The sequence below is a fragment of the Ictidomys tridecemlineatus genome, chromosome 1 (genome assembly GCF_052094955.1).
Source record: "Ictidomys tridecemlineatus isolate mIctTri1 chromosome 1, mIctTri1.hap1, whole genome shotgun sequence".
Taxonomy (NCBI): Eukaryota; Metazoa; Chordata; class Mammalia; order Rodentia; family Sciuridae; genus Ictidomys; species Ictidomys tridecemlineatus.
This window is the reverse complement of record NC_135477.1, coordinates 5,558,644-5,584,195: the sequence shown is the minus strand read 5'-3', so window position 1 is coordinate 5,584,195 and position 25,552 is coordinate 5,558,644. Positions and strand designations below refer to the sequence as shown.

The 25,552-nt window shown below is 48.5% G+C and overlaps 1 protein-coding gene across 1 annotated transcript in view; it reads right to left on the bottom strand.

Moving 5' to 3' along the window:
- Positions 1-25,552, bottom strand: part of Adam12 (ADAM metallopeptidase domain 12) — a 311,142-nt gene that overhangs the window by 111,518 nt on the left and 174,072 nt on the right. Inside the window, exons 4-5 of the mRNA XM_078024409.1 lie at positions 15,659-15,737; positions 1,057-1,133 (exon numbers count right to left, since the gene is read on the bottom strand). Coding sequence (XP_077880535.1) covers positions 1,057-1,133; positions 15,659-15,737 — 156 coding nt within the window. The remainder of the gene's footprint in view (positions 1-1,056; positions 1,134-15,658; positions 15,738-25,552) is intronic.

Here is a 25,552-nt window from a genome sequence, read left to right as displayed (position 1 = left end):
TGCATGTATGTGTGTGTGTGGTACCATGTGTGTGGTACCGTGTGTGACATGCTCTATGTTGTGCCACATTATATTATTTGTGGTATATGTATGTTGTGTTGTACACATATGTGTGCACTCCCTCGTCGGTGTTGTGTTGTTATTGTGTGTGTGCACTCCCTCATTGGTGTGTGTGAGGCGAGCTGTGTGGCTATGTCATCTGTGTGCTGAGCGGTGTCCCCTGCTCTGAGTCCCGCAGGGAACTCACAGACGTCGGGGTGGCTGCTCGTGTGCAGGCACAGTCCTGCTTTCTGACTCTGGCTGGCCCCTTCCTGCAGCCCCTCCCTCCCCTCTTGCACAACCACACTCTGGTGCCAGTGCCCAAACCACCCTGGGATTTGAGGGTACAGGCTGTTACTTCGCAAACTCAATAAATCAGCCCAGTAAGAAGGCTGAGGCGGCTGGATATTTGTCAGACAAATGGTTTTCCCGGGGAGCATAAGAGCCAGCTGATGGCTCACTACTGTGATTTGCCAGGACCGAGCTGTGAGTCATGCCCAGGGTTGGCCTTCCAGCCGCAGAAGGTAATTATTTCTTGCACTGTGCCCGCAGCCAGCAGCAGCCCCTACCCATGTGCCTGTATGCAACTCACCCAGGTCACTGTTAAATTAGTTCTTTTATTTTGTTTCCTAATGAGAAGAGGCCCTTTACCATTTTTATGAAGTCAGCAGCTTCAACATTAATACCTAATGTCCAATCTCTCACAGCGGGAATGTGGAAGCGTCAGAGCCAGGAAAAGGAAAGATAACTTACCCGATGCTCCGGTGCGGAAACTCACTAGTTGAGTGGCCCTCAGCCCACCAGGCCTGAGGACAGCATTCAAAAGGAGCAAGTCACGAGAGGCTAAGATCCCAGTGCCCTGTGCTGCTATGAACAGGCCCCTCCCTGTTGTCTGGGTGGGGGGTGCCTGGCCTGCGCAGCCCTGTCACTCACTCTCAGTGGAGGGAATGGCAAGAGGCAGGGGTGGTCTGTGGTGGGGGTACTTAAGACGAGAGCCGCCGGGGTCATGGCACTTACCTGAGACCAGAACAGGCACTGATGCTGGCCAAGGAATCATCGTGTCCTTGCACATGTCCATGGTAGTAACAGTGACCCTGAAAGGGATGGGGAGAAGGCTGGTCACTCAGAATGCTTTGTGCCGACTTTCAAGCCAATGGCCTCTAATCCTCCACTTGTTTTGAGCTGTAGAATGTCTTTGTTCTGACACATTCAATGCTAAGCCCCATGTGACCTAGCCAGGGGCACGTGATTTACTTAGAGATTAACAATCGGACTTTAAGATTCATCAGTTCCATTCTTGCCCCTCTGAAGTGCTACAGGGAAGCCCCCCGATGCAGACTGTTTTACAGAATCCAGAGTAGAACAAGACACGTTGACATTGTCGTCTGACCCTCATATCAATTGTCTTTTGTAATGAGATGAAGAACTGTAGCGAGGTATTTCAGCACCTGTGAAGCAAAGTAGATGGAGGCCTAAATCTATGGCTCGTGAAAACAGGAAAGCACAGGCGAGGAAGGGGGAGGAAAGAAAAGGAAGAGGGGCGGCACCGAATACCTGAGTGAGAGGTGAAAGGCTCTCATCAGGAAAGCAAAATAGGAAGCTCCTCTAAGACAAAAGCGCCCTGGGACGTGCCTAATGTCCCGCTTGCAGAGAGAACCACAGCGTGATGCCTGCTTAGTGAAGACAAATGTCCATCCAGAATCCAGCTCACTTTCACTGCTGGACACGGGTCATGCAGTAGCGCCCATTAAGGGACCACTGAGCACATCCAGTGCTCCTCCCCAGGTTCTCTGGAAGCCGGCTGCCTGCAAGGTCCCCGAGGGTTTCAGTCTGTTTCCATCTCAGCAAAAGGCTCTCTCACTCACGAGGACACAACTTAGTGGCCAGTTGTCCTGCCCAGCAGAGACTATCTTGGCTTTGCTAAGAATAAAGGCCCAGTTTGAGTGATGGAAGAAACCAGATGACACCTTAAGAATGATCGTCACAAAGTGGAGGACAAGATTTGGGGATCATCCGAAAGGTGATGGAAGGAGGGAGCTGTGGGGAGATTTGTTATTTTGACTTTTTCTTATTGATTCAGAAGTTCTTTTTAATCCAGAATATTAATACGGTACCTGTTATTATGCGGGAAGTATCTTTTATCTTTCGTTGCTCTTGACATTTTCTCGTTTTGAGAGTTACTGCTTTTTGTAAATTCAAGGCTATCCATCTTTCTCTTTCTGAATTTTGTGTGTTGGTAAAGATGGCTTCCTGAAGGTCACAGATACTTCCTTCTTTACTTTCTTGTTTTTATAGTCCTGGTAATTAGCTCTTTAATCTTTCTGGAGTTTATTCAATACCTGGAAGTGTGAGGTTGGAATCTACTTTCCCCTATGAAACAAACACCAGCTGTTCCCATTGCCACTTGTCCTTCCTGATTTAGGGTGCTACCTTGGCACACGCTGAGTACCCACAATAAGTCTGTGGCTCCACTTTGGGGCCCGGGAGTCTACTGAGGCAAACCCCCATTGGTTTGTTCCTGTGCCAATACTCCAGTGTTTCAATTATGATTGTTCTGTATTACACTGATATCAGACAGAACGAGTTCTCCTTTAAATTTAAGATGAATGCCCACCGCGGATCTCCCCATGTCCACGTGGAACCCTCCAGCAGCTCCTCCCCTCTCCCTCCCCAGCCTGGCTCCTGTCATTTCATAGCCATAGAAGCACACAATACCTGGTCTCCTTTCTGGGTTCTTTCATGGGTAAGAACCTGAGTTTGCACAATAGAGATCTGTCCTGTTCCTGTACGGGGTGAGCCTCTCCTTCTAACTGGGTCCTTTTTATGCCCTTTGGTTAAGAACATTTTTTACATGCAGTGATTAGAAAGTTTTTAAGTTTATGCATAGGTACTGTGTAGCTTTGTCAATATTATTATAAGATCTTTTTTCCTATTCTGCCTTATAGATGGTTTTTAATGTAAAGGGAAGCGTTGGGTTTTTGTAAGGTGATCTTATATCGGGCACCTTGCTGGACCATCGGATCAGTTGGACAGTTTGGGTTTTCTCTTGTTGATCATATCAATTGCCAACAGCACAAGTGTTCTGGGCTCCTCTTTGGGTCTTCCCTAGCATACTGGGGAGTGTGATGGCTGGTGTCCAGGGGCCAAGGCCGGCAAGGGAAGGAGGGGGCAGGACAGGACATAGCCAGCAGAGAAAAAGCACATTTCAAGGCAGTGGGCAGTGGTGGTGGGAGGGTTGGCAGATCAGGGATGGGCTGAGTTCATCCTGGCTGAAGGTGCAGGGGCAGGGGTGTGGTACTCACAGTGCCCTTACCACCCCCGCCCCAGTGAGTCTGGCCTCTTTTGTGAGCATGTGGCTTGGGCATGGGATACTGGGAGGGTGGCAGCCACATCAGCCATCCCCCACGCCAGGAGGGAGGGCAGCCCTTGCAGCCAGCATGCCTCCCGACACCTGTGTGAGATGCTTTGGATGCTCCTGTGTGTCCCCTCTCTAGACGACTCTTGGTCACCTACCTATGGGAGGCACAGTGGTGATTCTCCAAACAATTCCATAACTGGATTGCAACACCTCAGGGCACCAGAGGGGTCTCACGGCTCCCAGGCTCTGCACCACAGGCAGATTCAGCCCCGTGGATTTCAGGAGGGGATTTCAGCCCTAGGGACACTATAGACACATGAAGACCGAGGACAATTCCAAGTCATCGGCCGCTGGAGTTCAGGTGCCAGGGCTGCCCTCCGTCCCAGAATCGCTGCCTGGGGTTTGACTGTTGCTGACCTTTGGGGTCCAATGTAGAAGTTCCCCCATCTTAGAAAAATATGACATGGCAGAATTGGCAGCTAGATACTGCTTAAAAATTAAAAATCAAATTATGACAATAATCTTTAGTGTTTTTTTGCATTCAGTGACAATAATCTTAATTACTGACCTCTGAAATCTCAAACTCATCTATTTTCAATCTCAATTTATTTTTAATAGATTATTTATCAAATGTGCTTTCAAATTAAATACCCAGAAATATGAGCTCATTAAAGCAGAAGCCGAGAACAAATTGGTATCAAATTAATTTCCCATCCAACACCTGGGTTGAATGGCTGCTTGTGAAAGAAGAGGGAGTGGGCTGCAGCTTCCACAAATTGTTCCTTAACGGAAACCCTCCCTCCTCTCCCACCCTTGACCCGAGTCAGCCACCGTTTCTCAGCTGATCCCACTTTGGTACCTTCCGACACGGGCTGACACGCCCATGTCACTCCATCGGGATTCACTGCTAAGATGACTAAGCACAAGTACCATGGCTCTAACTGAGGAGTCTCTGGGATAACTCCAACTTCCGGAAATGGAGTTCTTTTCACCAGGACTCACCAAATGGGAACAGATGTGATTTGGTTTGTATCACACTGTGAGTGGATCATGGCATAGCTCTCAACAATGTGCTTGTCATACCAGGGAAATCTGTGGGAGTGAAGGAGATAGCTTCTGTCCCTGTAAGGGGTCATGACCTCCAGGGAAGGGGCAGAGGCAGAGAGGGCCACGAGGGCAGTACCCCGCCCAGTGTGCACCGGTATCTGAGGCCAGGTCGTCTCCGCACACTGAGGCTGAGGCGGGAGCCAAGCGGGTCTCCTGAACTCATGGACGCTTGGCCTCTTGGGTCTGGAGGTGCCACACCAGTGGGTGACATGGCAGGCAGCATCGTGCCAGAGGAGGACTGTGCCTCAGGGCCTGCTGGTCATCACTGCCCTTGCTGGCGAACCGTGGCTTCTGCTCTCCACACTTCCTGGCCCGAATCCTCCCTCTCTCTGATGCCCCCAAAGACAACAAGCCCCGTGGACTTTTTGTTCTGCTCATCTCTCTAAAGCCACTGTCCCATGAGGGCAGCCTACTTGGCTTTATTCTGCTGATGCACTGCATTCCATCTCTACCAACAAAACCCAGCGTGGAGAGGAGCGCCAAGCACGCATAACCACAAAATTACACCTTTCCCTTTGCAAAGCCTCCAACCATGTATTTTATATACTTATTATTTAACCTAATGCGTTTCCCCACTCCAGTAAAATACATTTTCCTTCTGTTTAATACTATCAATCAAATATAATGCTGGGTAAGAAGAAGATGGAGCAAGAACTCTTGAACTTGAAAATTGGTAGCCCTCAACTGTATGCCCTGTGGGAAGTCAGAACAAGCTCCTGTTACTCAACTCTCAGTGGACCAGAAAGCAGGGAATTTTATGTGCTAAAGTGGTAACAAAAATGGCCCAACCTTGTGATTACAAAGGACTGTGACCAGACAAGTCTGTAAGAGACTCTGCTGAGAGAACATATTTTCAGGGCTGTTTTTCTGGGGGCTCAGAGGGCTCCTCACCCCTGCCACAAGCCACATGGCAAACTACCTGAATTCAGCCTTGGATCATAAGATGCTTTAGCCAGAAGGAAACGTTGGGCCATCTGAGGCCAACTTTGCTCTTCCAGCCAGATTCTACCCTGAACAGACAGATGTGGAGACTGAGGCCCAGTTGCCTAAACAGTCACCAAAGGTCACAGAGGCAATGGATGGCAGGGGGGGACCTCAATCCAGCCTCTGACTCCAGGCCAGACAGCATCCCTCCAGCCCTCCTTGCTGGGAACACAAGCTCTCACGAGCATCTCTTCTTTTGACAAGAAAAGCTTTCATATAAAATGCAGACTTGCAAGGTCCACTGAGCCTCCTCATGATGTCCCTCCAGGGACGGCAGGACAGTGAAGTCATCTGCACACTCAGAGCAGACAGGGGGGTAGATGGCATGTGGCTTGCAAACTGCTGGCCTGCATTTCAGCACGACTGTGGTCAAGCCCTTGTCCCCTTGTGCGGGACACCAAGCCTCCACAGACCACATGTTGGCTTGGGACTCAAACACGGTGACAGGCACTCAAGCAGCCCAAGTGCCTGCAGAGCTGTCACCCCGTACTTGGCCCTGTGCCTGCGCAGGACAGGATGGTTAAGAGCAGTCGCCACACCCGTGCTTCCCGGCCATCTCTGCTCCGCAGCTCTAACAAGATCCAGGCCTAGTTGAAGACTGTACAGAACAAACCTCGGGCCGTTTGAGTTGTATTGCTGCGCTGGAATGCTGCACCAGGGAACACATGCTTAAGAAATCCTGCTGGCGTTCTCGGGACCTCCCTGCAAGTAGACCATCCCTGGAAGCAGGATGCCGACCGCTGAGACACCACGAGACCCACCCAGAGGTGGAGCCTTGGGTTGAGGCTCACATGGAATAGGTGCTTACTTTCCCAGGGTTTTGTGGCTTGAATAAACAAAACTCAGGGAAACACAATGACGTGTAAAGTATTGCTACCAACGTGGAAGGCCCATTAACCCAGGATGCTGTGGGGCCTATTTTCCACCCACTGTTTTCCTCCTATGAATCTTTGCTCACTGTGGCCTTGCTGGATGAATGGGTGGACAGAGAGAGAAGTGGACGCCCTGGACGAGGGGGCTACTGGCTCTGCTCTCTCTCTCTCTCTCTCTCTGGTTTTGCACTCCCAGCTCCCCATGTTCTTGGGTGCTGTGTAGATTTTTCTGAAGATCCTCGAGGGGGCAAGGGTGGGTTGGGGACAGGGACAGAAGACCTAAGGGGCCAGCCGCTGTTCAATCAAGACACGCAGCCTCGAGAGCCTGGTGCTCAGCTTACTTGTGGGCCTTCCTGGCCGCGGCTCATGTTGTCCTCTGTCATCATGACCTGTGAGGGATTTCGCAAGGAACTGGGTAGGAAAGGCACGTACTGTGCACTTGATCTCCCACGGGCAGTGGCTTCGGCTGGCCTGCCTGTCTCCCAGTCTCTCCTGCATATCTCACGGCTGGGTGAGTGCTGGTGCAGGGATGTGGCGACACAGTCACGTCCTTGCCATGCTCCTGACACCCACAGCTGCTGCCCCAGGTCTGGCTCAGGACAGTCACCACATCCTGCAGGTCCTCTGGAGCCTGCTGGGCTCTGACATTGCCCGGCCCCCACCGCATTCTGGTCACAGTGCACTCTGCCATCTGTTGTCGGCCTGTGAGTTCCCCGAGGAAGGGGCTTGTCCCCCTCCCACCCTCCTACAGCACCACAGAGGCCCTGGGACCTTGCCCATGTGAGCCCAGGGGCCCTGCAGCAATGTCGACATACTTGTGAATTCCCAGGGGGCTGCTCCGGCCTCTCCTCTCTTCCTGTCCCAGGACTTGTTCAGTCAGAGGCCCTCTGCTCTCCCCTGGACGCTCCCCAGGGACTCCCGGGGTCAATGAACTCCATGTGCCCCAGTCCTCACCACTGCCTTGACAGGCTTGCTACAGCAGGCACCAGGGACAGACACACAGCACAACCCCCTGCTCTGTCCAGGCGAGTAGAGGCAGCGTGTCCCGGCCGGCGCCCAGGAGCTCAAATCCTAGCGCCAGGCCACAGGGCTGGAGCCCTCATCAGCTGTGGGCATGGCCTGCTTACTGTATCTCCATGTCTCAGTCTCCTCCTCGGGGTATAAAATAGCAAGGGCTGACCTCGGGTGAGGATGGACAAGTCCACCTCCGAGGGGGCTGCGAACAGGACCTGCGCTGGTGCTCCTCGACATCAGCTGTCATACCGACACACCGTCAACCCCATCAGGCCCCTCGGGTGGGTGACCGAATGCAAGCATGGAAAGGTGGGTGTGTCACCGCTGTCGATGGGGCGTCTAGAAATTTGGACTTGATCAAGAAGGCATTGCGGGGAACCTTTGGTAATCCAGGAGGATCAAGGTAAAAATGTAAGAGTGATGACATGCATGATTTAGAAGGGTCCTTGGCAGGAGGGGTCTGAATTGAGACTAGGTGAGGTGGGAAGTGGGTGGAGAGGGGTCAGGCATCTCCATGTGAAGCCTGAGGTGCAGGGTGAGTGGGGGAGGCGGAAGTCCTGTGGATGTGGGAAGCAGGGGAGAGGAGTTGGCATGGAGGTTGGTGGTCAGAGAGGGGCCACGGGAAGAGCTGGGGAGGGGGCGTGGAGCTCAGTGACGGGCAACCCACGCATCTCAGACCGTCTTTGGAATGTGATGATGAGCTGGCTCACGCCTGGTGTGCTCCTGAGACGTGACGCTCTCTGGCTTCCCTGTCACTTCCAGAACCACCCCTCTTCTCTTCGGAGGCTCTCTAGCTGCAATGGACAAATGTCCATTCGTCTCACATGTGGAGTCCAAGCCGATGGCCCAAGGTACTGCTGCTTCCCAGGAAGCAGTTGCCATGGAAACGCCCAGGCTGTCACCCCTCAACAATTTCCATCAAAATCCTGAACCCACCCTCCCGGATGGCTCAGCCTTGGTTAACTCTGGCCCCTTTTGACATCTCTCCTGGCAAATGCTGTCACTACTTTTTCCCAAGCAGAAGCACAGGGGACACCTGGGACACAGAAGGCCTTGGGTGCTGTCACACGCACAGGGGGCGTTCTCCCTCCTCTACATCTCTGCGCACCTGGCCCCGGGCAGCTCCCCTCACCAGGGGTTCTGATGTCCCCACAAGGCCTGCCTGATCCCACACTCTGTTCCTCACGCTGCACCCACAGGTGTCCTTTCAGAGCCCCATGTGGTTGCTACACCCCCTTGAGGACACCCTTTAATGGTTGCCCATGTTTCCTTTATCAAGATCAAGTCTGTCACGTGGTCTCCAAGTCCTGTACACCCAGGCCTCTGTCAGCACCCACACCCAGCCTCCCTGCCCCGGGATAACCCTGCTCGGGTCTAGAAGGTTCTCTTTCTCCTGGTTCTTGTCTCCTCAACCCTCAGACTTGGCTGGAGGGTCCCCTCTGCCACTCAGCCTTCATGATCCCTAGGTCCAGAATCGCCCCCCTCGGCCTTTCTTTCTGGGTCTTCAGCGGGGATTCTTCTGCTGTGGCCATTGGGTGGTGCCGGTCTCCTCCCGGCCCCAGTGAGTCTCCTAGTCTGGTTCTAATCCCTGCTGCTCTCAGCGGCAGGCGCGGGCCTGGCACAGGCCTGTGGTTCCGTTAACTGCATACAGCAGACAAGCATTTCCACCAGGGCTGGGGGCATCTGGGGGCCACCCTGGATGAGGACTCCAGCTTCCCCAGAACTGTTTGGGGGATTTAAATAGCACAAATGGCATGTGTATTCTCTCCCATTGGCATTATTAGAAGTGACAATATAAAACATAATCCTCCCTTACATGTGGCCAGTGAAGGACAAAGTCACAAATACTTTATCCTGTCAGGGTAACAGAGAGAAGGGACAAGAGATCAATTCCAAAATTAAAATCAGCCCCTACTCTGAGTCAACAGCTCACACTGCTGTTTAAAATATTAAAAACAACAACAGCTAATGCGCTGCAGCCAAAGTGGTTCTTATTTTACATATAACTTTTGGGAGAACGCAGTAGGGGCTGACTGTGGAGGATGGATGAGTGAGTCAGCAAACTTCTTTTTGTTTTCCAGCCTGATTCAATGAGAACAAAAGCCCAGGCTGCATCTGTCTCTTGTGCACCAATAGCAGGGCCAGGCCTTGGCCTGGGCTTAAGGACCAGCTGTTCAGGCCGGGGGCTCTGCAGAGTGAACACTCTTGTTCACGCCTCATCTTTCCAGTAACCTGGCTGGTGGCTTGGGGTGGCACTCAAGGAATGGGAGGAGGTAGCTGCTGGGTGGAAAGAAGAATCACTGTTTTTCTAAATAGAAAAGCAAATGTGCTATTGTTTGCAAGGGCTTGGTGATGTCAATCCATCATTCTCCAGTTGCTTCACCTACTGAGGATATACTCAAGGAGTCCACTGAAGAGCAGAATATAGCTTTGGCTTCATTGCCTTTGCAAAGGGGCTTGGGGCATATTCTGTAGAGGATACCAGCTTGGGCCTGGGCAGAAGGGACGCTCCTGGCAATTTCTGGTACCCTCTCCACCTCCTCTTGTTAGATCATGCCTTGGGACCCTTCCTGGGGAAGGAGGCTTTCACAGTCACCTCATGGAGAAATAAGGAGAAGGAGACACCCCTGCCCCTGTACATGCATCAATCATAGAAAAGTACAGCGCTCCCTTTATGAAGATGGTGGCTACGAAGATTCTGGGACCTTCTATCCTGGCTGTATTCTAAGACACCTTGATTTCCAGCCTTCAGCTTTGCAATCCACATCCAAAACAGACCTGCCACTCTTGGACCCTCGTTTACTGAGCCCTGTATTTCTGCTGCTTCTTTACTCCCATTGCATTTTTCCTTGCAAATGGGCAATGAAGCAGTGCAGGGTGGGGGCGGTGCTGGTGCTTAAGAAGAAAATAAGGCAGATTAAAGCAGAAAACTGCAGAAATAACTTTAGCAGCACATCTTACATGTTCTACATCTGTCACGGTCGGTGAGCACCCTTCCCTGCCCTAGTGAGTATTTGGAGGACCCGAACCTGTCGGCAGACAGGTGCTTCCTCTAGGAGCTCCCTTTTCTGTTAATTTTTGGAATAACAATTTGCTTTGTGGAGGTAGCCTCGGTGCCAAGTCTCAAAATATATTTTAAATAAGATCTTAAGAAAAAAATAGAAAGTCAAGTGTGAACTTGTGGCACTGTCGATTATGTACGAGGTGAGTCCTCAGATCCAAGGTTGGTCTCCGTCTTTCTCCTGTGGTGACCTGCCTGCCGACACCTGTGCCTGGTTGTCCCTGCCGTTCTGACACAGACACACCAGGGCTCATGTCCTCTCTGCCTTGCAGCCAGTAGCTGCTTCTCAATGGCACTAGTGAGGTCCACGTTGCCCCTCTCCCGGGCTAGGTGGAGGCAGCACCCTCCTGCTGACATTCCCCCCACCCACCACCACCAGGCCTGACCTCTCCCGCTCCTCTAAGCATCTGGACCCTTGTGTCTACACCAGGCTGCGTCTATGGATGGACTCTTCATCGACCACAGCAGGCCCCTGGCAAATCCTGCCTTCTGTCTCTGATGTTCCTCCCAATCTTCTCGTTCTTCTCGGAGTCCCCGAAGCACAGAACACGTCATTCTGCTGTGTGAGCCCTCTCCCTGGTTCCCAGATTTACAGTAAGAGAAAGTCCAAACTCCTTAGGATTGAGGATTTCATGCCAAACTCGCTCTTCTTTACCCACTTTTATAGAGCCAGATAAATGTCCCTTCCTCAGTGAACCGACTCCCAGGAGTTAAAACGGTTCCTTTGCACACATTCTTATCATAGCAGGTGAGTGAAAACATACTTGCTTTTATGTCTTTCAAATGCCATGCCTCTCCTGTAGAATTTTTCCCTTGATTAATATGCTGAGGATACATTTTGTTCCATGTCCACGAGCCCTGGGTGAATGAATGGGTACGTGAACGAATTCCGGATGGCATCACCTCAGATGCTGAAATGGGCAGGTGAATCATTTTTTGAAAACCTCTTATATGAACATGCTCTGTGAGGCTCTCTGGGGCAGAGAGGAGACACCAGAAACATCCCCACCCACACAAGCTACTAGAACCTATAAATGAAAGAGTATAAATGCTAATAATATTATAGTAGAAGAAATAGCACCAAGCATAACAACACCACTCATCTGAAGCTATTAATGTACAGAATGACATTTGAAGATAGCTCAATGCTACGGATCCTTGCTTTCTTCTTAAAGGATTTTTAATATACACACTGTAGAGGGTTTATACTTCTTGTAATTTTTGCAACTCTGTTCATACTTCAAAAGATTCATTTTTTATTTATTATTTCTCTAATTTTGCTAGTTCCTCTTCTACTTTAAAAACTTTGCTTCTTTTTTTCAGGAGCTATTTATTTCTTATAGATTTGGTAAAACTCACCTGGTATTATTTTTATGGGTAGAATTTTAAAATACTCAATTTAATTTCTTTATATAGTAAGATTAAAATTTTTCTTTTTTCCTTGTGAACCAATTTTAACAATTTACATTTTTAAGAAAATAATATGATGATAAAGACTCACAATTTTAAGGATCTCTATTTAGCAATAGCTATATCCTTCTTAGCATCCCTAAAATTGTTTGAGAATTTTTTTCCTTGATTAATTTCATAAATGCTTTGTTAACAGTTTTATTAATATACCCAGATGAGCAGTTTTTGGTTTAACTAATGCTTTCTCATAATTCTTTTGTCTTCCTCGTAATTTATGCTCATTTTTAAAATCTCCATTTCCGAGAGAGATATATTTAAGTCTCCTGTTTTGTTGTGAGAGTGTCAAGGTATTTTTAGTGTCTTGCATTATGAATAGGTTATATCAACTGTATATTTAGAGAATTTTTCTCTTGAAATTGCTAAGTTCAAGAGTTCCATTGATATAGGAGTTTTTCTCTTTTTTCTTTAAGTAAACATAACTAAGAAGGAAATCAGATTCAGCCCATAATATTTTTAATGGGGTCATTACATTTTATAAAAACCTTTAATTAACCTAGATTAATTATTTTTAAACATATTTGGAGACTCTTCTGCTGGTACTCATAGTTTCCTGGTCTTTCCTGACCTTTTGAGAGATTTCTGTTATCAGGACGTTGTGATCCCTTGGTCCCTAGTGGTGACACGGTTGCCTCAAGATTGAGCTTCTCTGACGTCCCTAGACCAAGGCAGCTTTCCTGGGCTGAGATTTTCAGTCCTTTCTTGTTCCCATTCCTTTCCTGTCACAAGCATCTTGTTTTGGGGGTGGGGTGTGAGTCTTGTAAAAATTACACAGCTGGATTTTAAGTTCTAAGGAGATACTTTATTTTAACGAACAATAATGAGATGAATATGCTGTCTCTTTTTTATCTTGTTATTTTGTTTTCTTTACCCTGTTCTTTTTCTTCTTTCTTTCCTGCTCTCTACTGATGGATGCACTATTTCTATTCATTCTTATTCGGAATTCTATACTCTGCCTTTCTGTTCTTTAAAGGGTTATGCTTAAAGTTGCCAAAGACATACTTTAATTATTGAAATCTAATTAGTACGTCTATTATCCTCCAGAACAATAGAAATTCTTAAACTTTTAAATCTATTTTTTTGTGTGTTTCAGAACACACAAATTCAGTCATCACTGTTTTAATTATTATTTTAAATGGATTGTTTGGACTTATTCACATGCAATTATTTTGCTTATGATTGCTTTTGACATCCTACCCCAGCTCCCCCCTTCTTACTAAGAATTCTTTGTTAGTTATTTTTTGGGTAGATATTCTTTGTTAGGCTAGAAGAGAAGTAAATCTTATTCTTTTTACGTGAAAATGTCTATTTCACTCTTATTTTTGTAAATTCATTTGAGTATAAAATTGAGGGTGACAATAGTTCATACTTGGCTCCCTGAAGCTCAGTTCCATGGCCGGGGCTGGGGATCTACTGTTGCTTCAACAGAAAATATCTGCACGAGCGTCTCCTTGGTCCCACGTGGTTTCGGGGCCCCCTTCCTGATGCTCTGCCGTCTCTCTGTGACCCACCCTGGAACGGGGGGTTCATCTTTGTTCCTGCCTGGGATCTGGTGCATTTTCTTCAAGATTCATGTCTTTCTTCAGTTTAGGGTCATTTTCTTGTTTCTTTCCTGTTTTTAAAACGAGTTTTAATCGTGGCATTTCTATCAGACCTGCTCTGTCCTCTGAACCGTTTCCCCTGGTTTTTCTATCATCTCGGGTTCCTGGAAGCACCGATTCTCTGGTTTCTTTTTCCACAGATGCCTGCTGACAGGGGCTGTGCTCCTTGTTTGGTTTGTGGTTTGGACTCGGGGCTGATCCTTACTATTTTTATGGCGCTTTTTATGATCTCCTTGCCGGGGCATCTCCTGTCGTCTGGGCCATGAAAACCTCCCCCTGGAGCGCTTTGGGGCTGGCTTCAGCGTGGGCCGCGGGGCTCACTGATCTGGGACCCGCTTTGAGGTCAGGATCTTGACGGGGAATTCCATTCTTATGATGGTATTGAAATTCTGGCCCCGGGCCCAGCCCATTCCCAACATGCACACAAGCTAGATGGGGTTCAGTTTCCCATTTTTTTTTTTGGAAATCTTTTTTCAATTCAGAATACCTGGCGGACAGTTCTTTCGTGCCCCTCTGTGGTTGGAGGGTTCTTCCTGTCTGTCTCTCCCTCTCTTCCTTTTTTTGTAACACAGACTGGGGGCCACAATCTGCGAGACTCACAGCCGCACACGCCCACTTCTCTTGTCCCTGTCCCACGTACCGGGTTCTCTCTCTGGTTCCTAAACAGCCCTTTGGGGTCCCCTGGCCCCACTCAACGCCAGTGCTCTGAGCTCATTTCCCCTCTTGGTTCCCCTCTGGAGGATTCCCATGGTTCTCTTCTAAGTCTGACCAGGCACTGACATGACTCCTAGATGCTCATGTTCCATGCGGGATTCCTGTGGGCCTCATCTGGGCTATGTTGATTGGAAGGTCCCCCAAAGCTCATATAGTGAGGGCTTGGTCCCTGGTGCTGCTGTGTTCAGAGACGGAACCTTTGGGAGGTGACAGGGTGGTGAGGATCTGTCCTCATCCATATACTCACCAACTGGCGGAATCTTAACTGAACCGGCTGTTGGGAGGTGGAAACATCAGGAGGACGCAGGTCCCTGGGGTGTGCCCTGAAGGGAGTATTTTGTCCCAGGCCCCATTTTGCTGTCTCTGCTTCCCAGCTTCGCCTCGGCCTGCATTCCCTGCCACGCCCTGCATTCCCTGCCACGCCCTTCCACCTCATCACAGGCCCAAAGCTGCAGGGCCAGGCGACCATGGACTGAAACCTTTGAAACCAGGAGCCAAAATTCATCCTCCTCTTTTTTAAGATGATTTTTCTCAGGAATTTTGTCACAGCAACGGAAAGCTGAACAATGCAGGCTGGGAGGTCTGCAGCAGCATATCCCACTGTGTTCCCGGGAGGGGGAAGCGCCAGTTCATAAGTGCTGGGTGCCAAACACACTTAAAGAAAGGTGTGGGCAACATGCAGAAAGAGAGGCCTTGGAGACAATGAGGGTGACCTGCCAGCACTTCCATGGCAGACGTAAAGCCTGACTCCACCACATACTTCTAAACCAAACCCCCACAGCTTTCAGAGCAAGGGAACTTCCTATCCTCAGAGGACAGTGACTTTGTCTTTTCCTCTCTGAGTCTCTGTTTTCACACACGGGGCCATATGCACACACAGACAATGCACGATAATCGCTAAAGGAACAAATAAAATGAGCATTTTCTCATTACATGTAAAAGTTCAAATACCAGAAAAGCTGATCAGGCAGTGAGGAATGCCATATCCAGTAAAACTCTTGACATAGAATCCCATCAACATTGTGGGTGCATTTACAGTAAGTTAAGCAGAGTCAGTCAGTTTTCTCTTAAATTTCTTTAAGGAACTTTAAAGTTTAATGTGCCAAAATTCAGCCCAGGTAGGACTGCTTTGCAGGTGACCTCTGACTTTGGCTGGGTTTTCTAAAAAGGAACTCACTCAAATGAACACCCGAGGCCTCGAAGGGGTTCCAGGGTTGTCCCTGCCATAAACCCTCCACAGCTGTTCTGACACGTACATTGGACAAAACCAAATTTTTCTGGAGTGACAAAGGAATGGCTAAACATTAAGGGATGTACAAACTCTTCTTGGGACCTAAGTGAAAAGTCTGGGCTTCTGATTCTGCTCAGAATAAAATGGCTCCCAAGTTTAAGCACAGATTCCACAGCACAGAGTTCCGCTGGTCTGAAGTGAAGGAATTACCGTGTAATTTCGAGTGAGGGAGACATCAGTACCGTCTTGCAGATAATGGGTCTCCGTGAAACCACTGGCAATGAGGCCCCTGTGGAGACAAAAACAACAGAAAAGATGAACGTCAAGTTGCAATGATACGTGCGTGTGAGCTTCCAGGCTGTGCTGCAGGCAGGGGCTGACCTCCTCATTTTGCAGATAATCTATGAGGCTCCCAAAGGCCCCCACAGGGGCGGGTGGTCAGGGAGAACTCGGAGGAGACCCTGGGGGCTGGTTCAGAAGTGTGTACTTTGAGCACTCCCCTGTGGTGCGTGTGGGGCCACCCCCACTCCTGCCACCTCATCCTCCAGTGCACACACGAGCTCACTGGCACATGTGCCCACGCACACGCACACTCTCCCACGAATAGCGCAGACTGGGTCCTGAGCTGGGAAACACCAGGTGCCAGGAAGTCATGAGGGTCAGGGACTGTGACTCATGTCTAAGCCACCTGCTGGAAAAAGAAGTGCCCCTGCTGCGTGCCCCCTCAGGAGAGAGGACAGGTGTCGGTGTGGAAATCCCACAGAAGAGATTAGAGGAGCAGTGCAGTCAGCAGTGTGTGGCATTCTAAGAGGTCTGTCTAATTTTAAAATGTTGGGAAGTCAGAGGCCCCTGGAGAACACTGAAGGGCAGATGGCCGGGGGCTGTGTGGAAACAGGACAGCAGGGATCCCGAGATGTCCCCACAGAGCAAGTCAGTTAGATGGACTCTCCCGTGTCGGCAAATGGAAACAGGAGGTGAAGGCTCGGTGTTATGAGACCCTCCTATTCTAGGCTCATTAGATGGGCTGGTCTAACCAGGCCTTCTGTCCTCCTGACACCAGGAAGTAAAACACACTCGAATGGTTGACTCTGTTGTTCTCCATTTGTTTTGCTGTTACGCATGACCACCCAAACAGTCTCATTTCACCAGGGCATATTGTGCTGGACACTGGGAAAAAGATACCCAAGGTCTCCCCAAATGGGAGGGACAGGCCAGAGAGCTCAGTGCTCACCACAGAGACGCCCCAAACTCACGGGTAGTCAAGGGAGGGCGTCCAAGCCTGAGGCCAGCCCCGGGCACAGGAGTCCTGACCCAGGGTCGGGAAGGACAAGTCACGCTGCGCAGGTGAAGGTGGGGGGAGGAGAGCTATGCAGGTAGAGGCGGCAGCAACAGAAAGGCACAGAGGAGCAGGCTCAGCAGGCTAGTGGGCTGGGAAGGTGGGGTCAGCTCCCTCAGATGGCATTGGCTTGATGCTGTGCCATAGGGAGCCCTTATGCACAGTGACCGGGACACACAGCAGCTTTAGAGCTAAAGCCACTGTGACCCCATGTGGATAAGACTTTGGAGGATAAAGAGGGAAGACGACAGACAGCGGAAGGTGAGTGAGGAGACTGGTGTGAGAGACCAGGACACGGCTCTCAGGAAGCGCAACTCTGTCGGGCCCAGCACTGGAACACAAGGGACAGCAGGGCCTAGGGGTGTCGCCAGGGACAGGAGCGGAGATCATGAGCTCAGACATGTCCATCCGCAGCTGCTGCTCTACGCGTGAGGTCGGAGAGCTGCTTGGAGTGAGGACAGAGGCGGGGACACTGGGCAGCCCTTCCTTTATGAGGTAGAGGTGCATTTAGAATTTGGGTTATGACGTCACGATGCCGGTAAAGTCCTTCTATTTTTTTTTTCCATTTCTGAAAAGATTTGAGTATTGACCCCCCCCCCCAAAAAATGACCTCCAAGTTGGTTTTTAGAACAATGTTGAAATGATCCTTCTCTACATTTCCATTATATAATTTAGTCATATAGTTTGAATGAGATGAATTTCATGAAAGTGACAACGTTTTATTCCCCACTGCACAGGACAGCAGAAAGGAGCCCTCGGGGCCTTTCTCTATCCCCCACTCTTCTCCTGGGCCCACCAGGCTCTGCAGCAGGACTTTCTTTCTTCTACATTATTCCTTGTTTGCTTGTCTTTTCCCCACTCAGCGGAGCCAAAGGACAGGAGCGCTATCCCCCACCTAGCGCAGCGGTGACTCAGTGATGGCTTAGCACACAACTAGAACAAACAGATTCGTTATTGTGGAAAGCGACTCAATCTGGATAGAGTGCGCCCAAACTAATTGGATCAATTAAACCTAAAGGAAACCTAGTTCCAACGGCCTCCACTGATCCTCCGGGGGAGGGGCTGGGCGGGGACCCTCTCAGCACTACCTCGTTATTTCAAGAATCCCAGTGCTCTCAGGTCATCCAGATCAACCCCGACACCTTGTTATCTATGTTGGAGCTCTTTAAATGAGCAAAGCAGAGAAAGGAAAGGCAGAGATTGGCATCAATTGCCCAGACGATAAAAGAATTCATTGATGGCTTGTCAACATTTTCCTACTATTTCTGTGAAGACCATACATATGGTTTGTGGGTTTAATTATTCTGAGCAATATGTTCATACGAAAGTGTCACAAGACAGTCCTGGTTTGTCAATTAACACCAGCAAGCACCGTGGATCCTCTTTTCAATTAAATCATAATGTGACACGCAGGCTTTGGTGGCTCTCCCTGTGAGTTGACCCATTTGGTATTCAGAGCATCCAACCTGGTTCTCTGCTGAAGATTCACTTTATCACACGTTATTATTCTGCAAATTACAAAATCATTCACATATAAATTTAGGTAATGGTTTTCTCCTACTAGAATGCGGGTATTAGCTACTGATGCTCTCCTTTGAGGGCTGAACTGCTCAGAGCTTTAACAAGGCATGGCACGCACCCAAAATCAGAATTAAAAACCATGATCAGTATTTTCCTAGTTACTAAAGTGAATCTTCTATTGAATATTATCTATTTCTGAATCTGAGCTAAATAAATTTAGAGGAAAAAAAATCAGGAGGTGAGCCCGTGTGCACCCTGCTCAGGCCTCATTCTCTGAGGACCTCTCTCTGGTTTTCAGCAAAAACCCTCGACAGGTTGGAATCGCAGCCTCTTCCTGCTGTCGTCCTTGGATCACCTGGACTATTTTGCAGAGGGTTCAGACAGTGTACTACAAACCAGTGCATCGAGGCAGGAAATGGAGGGGGAAAAGAGAGTCCAGAAAAAGAAATCAGAGCTGGTTCTTGGCTTGTTTCAGCTTTGTCTCAGCTTCTTTGGGAACTTGGTCTTTGCAAATATGTATACTCATTTTTCTGTTGTTGTTGTTGTTTTTGGTACTGGGGATTAAACCTAGGGGTGCTTAACTACTGAGCTACATCCCCAGCCCCTTTTTTATATTTTATTTAGAGACAGGGTCTCACTGATTTGCTCAGGGCCTCACTGAGTTGTTGAGGCTGGCTTTGAACTCATGATCCTCCTGCCGCAGCCTCCTGCCGGGATCACAGGTTTGGACATTGAGCCCAGCACATACGCACTTCTTGTTCTCCTTTTGGAGGATATTAGCATCTCCTGGCAAATAGCTTACGTTCTGGGCTCATGATTTGGGGAGGCAAAGCAAAGCATCACCACTGTCACCTCTGCAGCTTGTCACTGTCATTGGTACTGCCACGGCCCTCCTCCCTGTCTGTCATTGTGCAGAGTGTTAGCCCCTATAATACTAGTCCCCTGTGTTTTTATATGCACTGGAGGGATGACGGTCGGCATTGGACTGATAGGAAGAGGGACCACTCAGAGAGGGTGAGCCACGTGTGCAAAGCCACACAGAGCAGCCCAGTGGGACTGAATGTGCCTGTCAGGCTCTGAAGCCCACCCCTTCCTGGCCACTGGCCAGCACTGCCTTCCCAAAGAAGAGGCAGCCCGCGGTTCTGAAGGCCTGAGAAGGAAGCAGCTGCGAGTCATGTTCTGTATTTTTCTGCAATCAGTGTTTCCACAATGCTAGAACAACGGTCGAAAATGGGCTTCTGCTGTTTCTCTTTGCATTCAATTCAATTTACTCACAAAATTCAGATTATTTTTGGTTATAATTTCAGCATTTTGGGATCCTAACTATTTAGAACTGCACATCTGTGAGAACAATGGAGCATTCACATTCCATTTCTTTTGTTATTCTCCATTTACTAAAATACTCAAAATGATCAAAACATTTTTTTTTGGTTGTTGTTTTCCTTTGGGATAAAAGCAGCAGCAGCAGCTCCCTTTGCCCAGCTCTTTTTCATTTAGTTTCGAAAACTATAATAAATAAAACTGTTGATACAGCATTTTGGAAACTGTAGGGGACAATTAAGTTTCCTCCAAAATAATTCCTTAAAACACTGCTTGCATTACAAGTCACAAAGACACAGGGGTTTGGATTAAGTCTTGGGCATCTAGGCTGAGATAAGCTGTCATTACTGTCATTGGGGACTGCCCAGATGACTTTATTTATTCACCCATGCCACCTCTGACACAGAGGATGCACTTCTGGAGCTCATCTGTCAACTTTGTTCTCCGGCTGTGACATAAAACCAGGTGAAGGTGACGGGCTCCTGCACCACGTGGCCCCAAGACCTCTGGTGACTTCTCCCCTTTTGCAGGACGGTGGCTTCATACTGATGGGCTATGACTCTCTCCAAAGTATGAGATTTATCACGTGAAAGTAACACAATTTTAAGAAAAAAACAGGGCTGTAGACACAGAGGAAACGTCAAGACCCCAATAACCACTGTTCCCACAGGTAAATAAGATCCCCGCCCACTTCTCCCAGGATGCACGGCTGCGTAGCGTTAGCAGTTCAGCAGGTCAGCGCACACTGCCCCCTGCCACATTTCTGCCAGTACAGGAAATGCAGGGTTTTCTCTCAGGCTTCAGAAATTTCCTTTAAAGAAATAACCTTTGGCTCTTACAGGGCAGCAGGAGCTAAAAAACGGTTTGAGCTCTTACTAAGCCAAGCTTGAGATTCAACTTTTACAACAACCTGGTAGTGCTCGTTTTGAGATGAGAAACAGAGGCGAGGAGAGCGTAAGCCACCTGCCCAGGGCCACACTGCTGGCACTGTGTTCGACCTCAGAGCTCAACCTTTTGTGCTAAGCCTGCACAACCCCCACGTCCACTTAGTCCGCCTTGGCCTTTCCTGCCTGCTTCTTTTCCCCCCATGGGTGACATCATCTTTTTTATTTAATTTTTTAATTTGTTTTAATTTGTTATGCATGAGAGTAGAATGCATTTATGTACTTTGATATATCGTACATAGATGGGGTATAATTTCTCATTTTTCTGATTGTACATGTTGCAGAATCACATCAGTCATGTGGTCATATATATATACATAAGGTAATAATGTCTGTCTCATTCTACTCTCCTTCCTATCCCCACTCCCCTCCCCTCCCCTCCCTTTACTCCCTTCTACCTAATCTAAGGTGACTCTATTCTTCCCTAATGCCCCCCTCCATTTTGAATTAGCGTCCACATATGAGTCTTCCTTTAATTTGGGGGGATTGGCTTATTTTGCCCCAGTCAGAATGGCAATCATCAAGAATTTAAGCAACAATAAATGTTAGTAAGGATGTGGGGGAGAAGGCACACTCATACATTGCTGGCAGGACTGCAAATCGGTGCAACCACTATGGGAAGCAGTATGGAGATTCCTTAGAAACCACCATTTGACCCAGCTATCCATTCCTCTGTCTAAATCCAAAGGACTCAAAATCAGCATACTATAGTGATGCAGCCACATCAATGTTTATAGCAGCTCAATTCACAATAGCTAAACTGTGGAACCAATCTGGGTGTCCTTCAGTTGATGAATGGATAAAGAAAATGTAGTATAAATATTCAATAGAATATTACTCAGCTTTAAGGAAGAAGGAAATTATGGCATTTGCTGGTAAAGGATGGAGTTGGAGAAATCAATATAAGTGAAATAAGCCACTCCTGCACACTTGTTTTAAGTGAACAATTGTACATGACTTAGCAATCTCTGTCTTTGTAGGCAGAAATTAAGAATTTCTAGTTGGGTAGGTGGGTCTATTTCCCACTTATAGCCAGAGGAGAGAAGCAATAAGGAACGTATGAATCAGGGTTCATTTGATTTCATTCTATTTACCTCCAATCTGGAGAATGTGTGCCACACATGGTCATTTTATGAGTATTAGGACAGGAAGAGTTGACACTATACCACACATGAAGGCGTATGATAAACTAAATCATGCAAGTGAAGAACCTCACCCATTTGTATTTATACTATTTCATAATCTATAACTACTAGGTAATCTAAATATCTCTGAAAATAAGCAAGTAGGTTTGAGCCTATAGGCAAAGTGAACCTTTCATCCATGGTCCAATAGTCCATCCCGCATTGAACTGGGAGTGGTGTTTATGAGCCGCTGTTCACTGAGCACCCACACGATCTATGATGGGCTGGGACCTGTTACAACAGCTCTTCTTGAAACCTTTACAAAAACACTGTGCAGTAGGTAATGGCCATTTGATGGACATAGCAACTGAGGTCCAGAGGTGTTGTTGTGTTCAAGGTCGCACAGCTCTTAAGAGGCAGTGGACAGTGGTTGCTAGATGCCGAGACATCACCTCTTCCGCCCAGCCTCTGCCCACCACCCCTGTGAGAGGAAAGCACGCCTTCTACCCTCAGTCGACACAGTCTTGCTTGATCATTAGGGAACACAGTTTGCCTGGCAGAGTACTGGGTCTGGTGCCCAGAGGAATTGGCGCTGAGGGATGGGCTGCTCAGCTGGGCTCAGGGCTGTCCTCGTGGGTTGGGGTCTTCCTCATTCACTTCTGGGACAGTTCTGGCTCCCAAAGGCTTTCAGTTACTAACTTGAGAATGTTGGGCAGAGAGAGTTCCAAGTCATAAAATGTGGACAAGACGACAAGTCCCCTTCAACCCCCTTTGACAGCCACGCAGCCCTGCGGCTGAGAGCAGACCTGGGCCGCCGTTTTCTTCTTCTGCGACTTGGGGCATAGGATTTGACTCACGCTGGAGCTTCCTCGTCGACAGTGCAGATGCAGGCACCTGCCTGTGAGCGCTCGTAAAGGGAACGGGTGGTGACCGCTTGAACGCGCCTGCCCCAGGACCGAGCGGTGGCCACGGTTGGTAAGCCTGCCGCTTCCTTCTGCAGCCCCCTCCCTCTGGTCCAGGTCGCCATTGCCCTCCTGAGGAAGAGCCCAACCAGACCCTGTGCTCACTCTCCCAGTTTTCCTGTCCTTTGTCATACCGCAGCCAGAGCAGTTTTTAAAGCAAAAAAACTCAAGCCATGCTGGTCTTCCACCTAAAACCCCGCACTGCTTCTCACAGGAACTGGAGTCAGGCTCAGCCTGCCCGTGGGCACACCCTCGCCCCTCCTTCCCAACTCAGCTCCCCCGGGATGCCTGAGGCTCCCAAGGCCTCCCGCTTCCTCATCTTGGTCCCAAAGTCCTTCCCTCTTCCTCAGCTGGGCCAGCTGCTGTGACCCACAGGCCCCTGCTCTCTGGCTCGCCACGTCTGCCTCTCCTCCAGGGCCCTGCCCATCCTGGGAGCACTTACTGCCATGGGCCTTCCTTCTCTGCCTGCTCTGCAGGTTGTTTGAGGTTCACGTCCCCATTAAGGCCATTTAGTGGCCTGTCTGCATCCTCAGTCTTTGTGCCAGTGCTGGGACTTCACAGTAGTCAGTGAACATCTGTGGGGTGGATGTGATAATGAGAAGACTACATCACAGGGACGCACGGATGGTGGTATCATTGTTGGTTTGCTGTTACTTTAGGGTACGAGAAGGTTTTTCCCCCCTACTCTAAAAATTAATCACCATCCATAACAAAAAACCCAAAAACTCTGATGGGTGGAAGATTCTTTGATGCTTAAAAGGTCCATATACTTCAAACATAGCTGGCCGTTAGCTCAGACTTTAGAATAAAAACATACATACTTAATATATGTCTTCAAAGGGCATTTTCTTAATTATTAGCATTATAACAACACTTAAGCGTATTATCAGGAACCGTCAAACAAAACACCTTTTAGTGTTTAGCTCCAGGCTTGGATCCTGGAGCTTCCTTCCCCTCGCGCCAGCAAGGCCTGGGAGGCCGCGTGGCCAGGGCTGGGAGGCCGGGAGGCCTCAGATCTGGGGCCTGGTAAGTGCTTCCACAGAGGGCTGGCAGCGTGTCAGCTGCATGTTCCTCACCCACGCTAGTCCATGAAGGACTTTTATTAATTGGTGTTCTGAGGCCAGAGGGGATTTTCTTGGCCTCGGAAGCCATCCAGCCGGCTCCCAGGCTGACTTGCAGACTGGCCAGCTGGGCGCTCTTAAAAACTGACCTACATCGAACCAAACTTGTAGAATGTGTATTAGATCAAATCTGTTCCTTTTCACTCAAAGTCAGTTATGCTCTGCAAATTTCCATGCCATCCCTGCCAGAGACAGATACCAGGGGTGTTTTCCTGCAGGGAAAAGGACCGTCACTTTCTAGAGTTTTCTAAATTGGCTGATGGAATGACTCAGATCCTCTTGCTGAGGCTACCAAGCTATGTGCTTGGGTTTCAGAAGAGATGACTTCCTCCTTTTGAAAAATGAGGCCCCCAAATGCAAACCCAGGCACAGAGAGCTACCAGTGACAGCACCTCTTGTTTTCTGAGAGGCCTTTGCCTGCTCAGAGATATCCAAAAATAGCCACCCACTTCTGCCAGCACTAAGTGGGTACCACCACCTTCAAGATAGCTGTTGGAGAAGAAAAGAACGTGTCTTTGAGCCAACACATGGTTGTAAAACATGAAAGTGTAAAATGAAATCATAAATACCATCTGAATTCCAGTTGCTGGGTTCTTTATGGAGAGTGTTCTTCTGTTTTCCTTGTTTTAAAGAAACCACTGAGAAAAGAACTCATAATACCCAAGCTGAAAGTCCGCTTCCCAGAGCTGTGCTCAGAGTTGAAGCTGATTTAGGGCCTCATCAGCAACTGGGCTGGTTTTTGTTTTTTAAAGTAAGTCTGGAAAGATTTTTGCATTTAGAGCAAATGCTGCTGAAAACCATGGAGAAGAACTAGTAAAGGACAGGCCGGTGACAGTGGCCATTGATGGATTTCTATGACAGCCACCCCAATCAATATTCCCACTGCTGGGCCTTTGAAGGAGCTCCCTCCTCCATATGGGCTCTCCCAGGGTGAATGAGCACTTTTTACAGTGCCTTAATTTCTTATTCAATTCCAGCCCTGTAGGTTACAAAAGGGGTCAACTAATTCTAACAGCTAATTTTCTACAAGCACTTAAGTGCTTTGGTCAGAACAGTGGTCGGGAATATTTTATGCTACTTTCACTATTTTTAAGCTACAGCGATATGAATTACCTTGTGAGTTTAGTTAGTGAGGCAATACAGGACAAAATATTACCCTGGGTCATGGAAAAAAAAGAGACTTTTAATAAGCATCATGGTCTCAAATTGTAAAATTAGTTAAAAACCACGACAGGGTGATTAGTTGGTTCATATTTGATTGAAGCGGTAATCTATTACATTTATGAAAACTTTAGAGTTCACAGCTGTGCAGCCACTCCAAAGCATTACTCCTTGGAGCACATTTTAAAAGCTGCTGGCAGCCGGGCAATAGCAAATCCACAGCACCTTTTCTCTTCTCATGGTGGCTTCTCCAGTGCTGTGTCTTACTATGTCCTGGGCACAGGGCAGAAGCAGATGCCTGCTTCACACACTGACCCCAAACAAAGCTTCACTTCTCCGGTGGACCTGGGTCAGACCTGCTTCCAATCTCTGGCTTTCCAACTACGGATCTGCTCCTCAGATGACAATGCTATGGTTTCTTTTAAAAAAGGGAAAATTGAAGAATACTTCCTATAAAGAACCCAGCAACTAGAATTCAGATGGGATTTATGGTTTCATTTTCACACGACCATCTTGCACGCAAAGCTGGGAATTGGGATTACATCATGTGTGCTACTAAACTCACATTCTAAAAGCATGCTCCAGAAAGAAGTTCTTCATTAAAAGCTGAAACCT